The 6,473-nt window shown below is 36.7% G+C and overlaps 1 protein-coding gene across 1 annotated transcript; it reads right to left on the bottom strand.

Moving 5' to 3' along the window:
* Positions 1–610: 610 nt before the first annotated feature.
* On the bottom strand, positions 611–5,902 carry LOC132435289 (transcriptional regulator Kaiso). Its single transcript, XM_060027449.1, has one exon. The coding sequence runs from the start codon at positions 5,814–5,816 to the stop codon at positions 3,798–3,800; it is 2,019 nt and encodes a 672-aa protein (XP_059883432.1). The 5' UTR covers positions 5,817–5,902; the 3' UTR covers positions 611–3,797.
* Between the last annotated feature and the right edge of the window lie 571 nt (positions 5,903–6,473).

The following is a 6,473-nucleotide window of genomic DNA, read 5'->3' as shown; positions in this document are numbered from 1 at the left end:
CCAGGTCTTCCATTTTATTGGAATAGAGTTGCTTGCTGTAGTCTCTTAGGATGTTTTTTATTTCTGAAGTGTCTGTTGTAACTTCTTTTTCATTTCTAATTTTATTGATTTGAGTCCTCTCTCTCTTTTTCTTGATGAGTCTGGATAATGGTTTATCAATTTTGTTTATCTTCTCAAAGAACGATCTTTTAGTTTTATTGATCTTTGCTATTGTTTACTTTGTTTCTATTTCATTTATTTCTGCTGTGATCTTTATGATTTCTTTCCTTCTGCTAACTTTGGGTTTTGTTGGTTCTTCTTTCTCTAGTTCCTTTAGGTGTAAGCTTAGATTGTTTACTTGAAATGTTTCTTGTTTCTTGAGGTAGGTTTGTATAGCTATAAACTTCCCTCTTAGAACTGCTTTTGCTGCATTCCATAGGTTTTGGATCATCATGTTTTCATTGTCATTTGTCTCTAGGTAGTTTTTGATTTCCTCTTTGATTTCTTCAGTGATCTCTTGGTTATTTAGTAGTGTATTGTTTAGCCTCCATGTGCTTGTGTGTTTTACATTTTTTTCCCTGTAATTGATTTCTTTTTTTTTTTTTTTTTTTTTTTTTTTTCAGAATTAAAACATTTTATTTTTGCCATAAGAAGCTCTACGAACTAATATCAGGTAACGGTTAATGAAAAGTAGAACTTAAAGTCATGACAGAGAAGAGTGAACAAGTATGAACATTACAGTATTGGATGGAAATGAACAAGGTTTCATATGATTGACAGAGATGAGAAAGCCAGTGCTGCTGAATTAGTATTTAATTCTTTAGAATATGCACGCCTTGACAATACAAAATACCTTCATCATTTTTACCATTTGTTTTATCTTTTTGGTACAATGGGAAAAACCCAGCATCAATTCCTCATAGCGGTTGTGTGTGTGGGATCATTACCACCAAAATGATAATCATTTAAGATTTATTCTAAAGTGAATCTTGCAAGATTGCTACAACATTTAAAAATCTTTGCTTAGGGGCTTCCCTGGTGGCGCAGTGGTTGAGAGTCTGCCTGCCGATGCAGGGGACACGGGTTCGTGCCCCGGTCCGGGAAGATCCCACATGCCGCGGAGCAGCTGGGCCCGCGAGCCACGGCCGCCGAGCCTGCGCGTACGGAGCCTGTGCTCCGCAACGGGAGAGGCCACAACAGTGAGAGGCCCGCGTACCGCAAAAAAAAAAAAAAAAAAAAAATCTTTGCTTTGTTTGAGCACTTTCATTTTGTCATCTTTTAACAAATTGCTATTTCAAAGTTCCTATCCAGAATATTTATAGGTAATTTAGCATAGGAGCAAATCTGAAGCCAACTTGAAAGGAAAAAAAGGAAGTTCAATTGCCAGAAAACTAAGTATAAAATAGGAACACCCCATGACAAGCTTTGAACAGCCTCTTGCCACAGATTTCCAACCCCATAAATATTGGGGGTGAATGGTTTTAATCCCAAAGAGTATTCTGCATGAATTCTGAACTTTGTATATAGAGACTTGTAGAAAAACAGAAGACCCTGACATACATGCAAGTAAAAGTCTTCTGGCAAAAATACAATTTAAAGTGATTTTTCCAGTTTTCCTCCTCCCAAAAAACTCTAGAAGATACCTTCAGTAGGCCAAGTTGAAATTTCACCCTCAGAATTTACATAGAGCACAGCAGCAGCAAATAATTATATCCAGATAATTAAGAATGGATAGTTTTCCATTATAGAATTAACTCCTGGTTTGTCATAATGGCCTTGTAGAAACCACCAAGTTTTATTATGACAAACTAATTTACCTAGCAGTTTAGTCTGAAAGGACTGGAAGCTCTGCTGATATCAGTATCATTCACACTTGTAGAAGAATTATGTCTAACTGGTAAAACAGCATTAATGAAACAAACAAATTTCCACTGAAAAGATTTCAGAGTGTACCCTATAGTCAAAGAGTAATGTTATCAGTACCTACAAAGAAAGGAAACAGATATTGCAATTCCAGAGATCAGACTCTTAAGTTGTAAGGTAATTAAAAAATTTCCAAGGATTAGTTTACAAAATGGTCTTAAGGTCTCAACTCACAGAACAGAAAACGGAAAGATGCACATCATTCTAATCCTTGGTAAAGCAAAGGAGTATATTATTTTTCTTTCTTCTCATATTACTGCAAATACTGATGCCTGATACCCTCAGCTACCATCTTAAGAAACACTGAAACCATTATCTTCAAGTCTAGATTACTGTAAGAATGACGTATACATGAGAAATTATGATTAAAGCTTTAAGTTCAAAGTCAAGAAATAGACTATTTTCAAAAATACGTGGTTAAGGAGAAAGAAAATATCTATGTTGAATTAAGAAATACTTAAGCAAGGTTACAAATGACTAATAACTATGCACAACAATCTTTTTCAATATCTATTAATTTTTTTCCTTTGCAAAAATTCATTTACAGAAGTTCGACAAGTCAATCCTGTTATAAATGCTAGGCTATATATTTGTTCCAACCTGCTTCCCTTTTAGTACTAGCACTTCAATAAGTTTTTACTTTATTTTCTAAGTGTTTAAATATGTGTCATTTTAAAAGGGAGAAAGGTGGTATTTATTGTTCTCAAGATAAATGGGAATCAACAAGCCTATTTAACTTCCACGTATAGCTTCTGAATGCTATAATACTGCAGCAATTTGCAGATGGAATGGAACTTATTTTAGAAGGAGTAAAAACCTAAAAGGTCTTGCTGAAAAGAAAATACTAGATCACTGACTCAACTATGTCAAATAAAAACTTCCTATTAGAGATTCTAAGTAATATGAACATTTAAAAATATATGCCAGTAGCCTCCCGCCCAAAATATACAGGCGTCTCATTTGTGAAATTTGTCATTTATAAAGATTTATACATAAAGATTAATTTGGTGGCTTTCAGATTCAAAATTTGAAAAATGTCATGGGAATATTTTTAACCATAACAAGCAAAAAGGAAATCTCCATTTACTTCCATTCTCTGTCGCTATCATATAAGAGTGCAGAATTCAAAACAAATGCGACAGATCATTTCACCTCTTCCTGTCTGCACTACAGAGATTTGTTTTCCTTTAGTATTTTTGCCCATGGAAACCACACTGCAAAGGTATATATACAGTAGTCCAGCCACAGGTCTTTTCCAGACTATGGCAATAAAAGCAAGGTTTAATTCTAATCAGCTAAAACTACTTCATTGTTCAAATGAGAGATTTGTCTGCACGGCCATTTTCATGAGGGGCAGGAGGTTGCTATCCATTTGGGTTAGCAGAATACACAACCAAGCAGAGATTTATTCTGAAAATTTCCAGGACAACTTTAGAAGTTCTTGTTTACTTTTTATGCCATATATAAGACACGACACATTTATAGTCTCAATAATAAGAAAATTGAGAATCATCAGTAAAGTGCTAACACGGAAGGGGAAAGTTGCAAGATATACTAGGGTATGCTAATAACTCCAGTTATTTTCAAAGAACATTCAGACTGCTTCAAATTCTATTCAGGAAACTATCTCTCCAAGCTTTTTTTTTCTTTTTGCCTCTTTTAAATGTGCTGAAAGCTAACTATAAAAATGGATACTTGGGGGGGAAAAACTTCTCAATCTCTATTCAAACTTTCAGAATAATTTGCTTCTAAAAAATTATCAACAAATAATCCAACTAGACTACCTTCAGATGACATGGCAGATCAAATCAACTTGTTTTCACCTTTGTTTTACAGGTCTTCTGAAAGCCCTGACCCTTAATCCAAACCAAAACTTTCTGATATTTCAAAGGAGTTCAATAAGATTCTGGTATTATAAATTCAAACTCAGTACTGCCATCTGTTACATTCTGTTTAAAAATTGAATCATTTTCCTGCTGAATAAAAATATCTTCCCAGGTCATTGGCTTGTTCTGAGGAGTAGATGTGGTCCCTACTGGAGGTTCTTTCCCAGCATCAACCTTATACCCAATACCATCATCCTTCATGACAGGCATGGTGCCTGACTTATCAGAAAGGTATGCATATTGTCTGATCTGTAAAGACCTGCATGGATGTAAACGATAAAGCTTTGAGTCTCCAGAAGGATCTTGACTATGAACTGACTTTATGTGTGAAGACATAAACTGATAGTTGATGAAAGACTTGCCACAGGCCAAACACTGATACCTTCTCTCCCCTGTGTGATGAATTTCATGCTTTGTGCGATATTCTGCAAGAGGAAATACCTTCTCACAGTAACGGCAAGGATACTTCTTCTCCCAAGAATGAATGTTAAAATGTCTCCGCAAGCTTGTCAGACAGACATATGACCTTTTGCATACAATACAGATATAATAGACCCTTCCATCTACTATTAACTCATAGTGATCATCATGTTTTACCTTCATACGTTTATTTGCCGTCTCACTGCTAGATGTTTTTGGTATCTCATTCTCAAGTCTGGCCTCCCCTTCGTCAGGGTCATCTTTGACAGGGATCACTATATCATAAGTATCTTCACCAATATTTGCATAAACCTTGCAACCCGTCGACAAGCCTTCAATTTCAGTAGCTGTATCTAAAGTAATAATCTTCTGACCCTCCATTAGATGTTTTGATCCTAAACCTGGATCATTAGTGTTTCTAGTAATTATATCTGAAATTTTTAAAGAATTAGAAAGTGGCTCTTGCAGAAGTGTAGGAATCTGCATCTTCTGTATCAACGATCCATCAAAAGCGGTATTTGGGGGGATCTCAGCCTGTGGGACCAAAGATGTATTACTGACCGCCGAGTCTGGACTGGAGCTAATAGTGTCATCATCATCATCTATAATTTCCTCCTCCTCCTCTTCATTGGCCTTGTTTCCTGTTAAAACAGCATTGTTTGGTGGCTGCTGATTCTGCACAAGTACATTGATTGAAGGAGACATATGATTTGGAAGTGAAGAACTGACATTTGGTGGTGTAGTAAGTGATGTCTGATTTAATAAAATGATGTTGGGAGTCAGATGTGTTGGGGCCGAGGATACCAATAATTTTTCACTTCCTTGTGTTTGGTTCAGAGTTGCCTGATTCACAGAAGTAGGAAGTTTCTGAGTAGGTGTGATATTTGTTAAAGGGGGAGAGCTATTGCTCGCACAAGGTGCAACATCTGAAATAGCAACAGAGCCTGGGTTAGGCTGGACCTCTGCCACTGTATTGGTACTTGGCAAAGTCTCCTTTGCAGGCAGAATCTCAGAGCAGAAAATGACGTCATCGTCGTCATCATCTGAATCGGTAACAATGATCTTTTTCATCTCATAATCTTCAGCAGATAAGGAAAAAGACTCTGTTATAATTGGCATTATAGTGGCCCCATTTTCTTGGGCTTCATCTTTTGATTTTTGTATTTCAAGGTTCTTGTCACTAGAACCAGGAGGTAAGGTTTCTGCATTACCATCCTGAGCTGTACCTGAGATGCTTTTAACCTGTGACAATGGGACACCAAGCTCTGCTATAAATTTAACTCCTAATAACTGCCCTGATTTAATTAACTCATCAAGTAAATCTGATCTAACACGAACAATTTTAGAACTATAGATATAATTGAGAATTTCTGCAAAGATCTCTGCTCTTATAAAGCTCAGTTCAACAACTTGCCCAGCAACTGAGAAGAGCTGATGGAAGTAAGTACTAGAAGCTGAAAGGATGTTCCTGTGGGCTCGGAATTTTCGGTCTTCCACAATAACGGTAACATCACAGAAGAGTCCATGGCCGCGTTGCTCATTCAAGGAGTTCAGCAGACTGCCAGAGTATTGAATGTCTGTAGCAGAAATCAGTTTTCTACTCTCCATGCCTGCTTCCCGGCGCTGCAGCTTCTCGTCGTCGGGCCGCGCGGAAGGGTGGGAGTCCTCCAACAACCAGAAGCCGGACTCCGCGGCGACTCCTGTAATTGATTTCTTATCTCCTAGCATTGTGGTCAGAAAAGATGCTTAATATGATTTCAATTTTCTTAAATTTACTGAGGCTTGATATGTGACCCAAGATGTGATCTATCCTGGAGAATGTTCTGTGCACACTTGAGAAGAAAGTGTAATCTGCTGTTTTCGGATGGAATGTCCTATAAATATCAATTAAATCTATCTGGTCTATTGTGTAATTTAAAGCTTCTGTTTTCTTATGTATTTTCATTTTGGATGATCTGTTCATTGGTGTAACTGAGGTGTTAAAGTCCCCCACTATTATTGTGTTACTGTCAATTTCCTCTTTTATAGCTGTTAGCAGTTGCCTTATGTATTGAGGTGCTCCTATGTTGGGTGCATATATATTTATAATTGTTATATCTTCTTCTTGGATTGATCCCTTGATCATTATGTAGTGTCCTTCCTTGACTCTTGTAACATTCTTTATTTTAATGTCTATTTTATCTAATATGAGTATAGCTACTCCAGCTTTCTTTGATTTTCATTTGCATGGAATATCTTTTTCCATCCCCTCACTCTCAGTCTGTA

The sequence above is a fragment of the Delphinus delphis genome, chromosome 12 (assembly GCF_949987515.2).
Source record: "Delphinus delphis chromosome 12, mDelDel1.2, whole genome shotgun sequence".
NCBI lineage: Eukaryota > Metazoa > Chordata > Mammalia > Artiodactyla > Delphinidae > Delphinus > Delphinus delphis.
The sequence above is the reverse complement of the archived record's forward strand: the minus strand, read 5'-3'. Positions and strand labels throughout refer to the sequence as shown.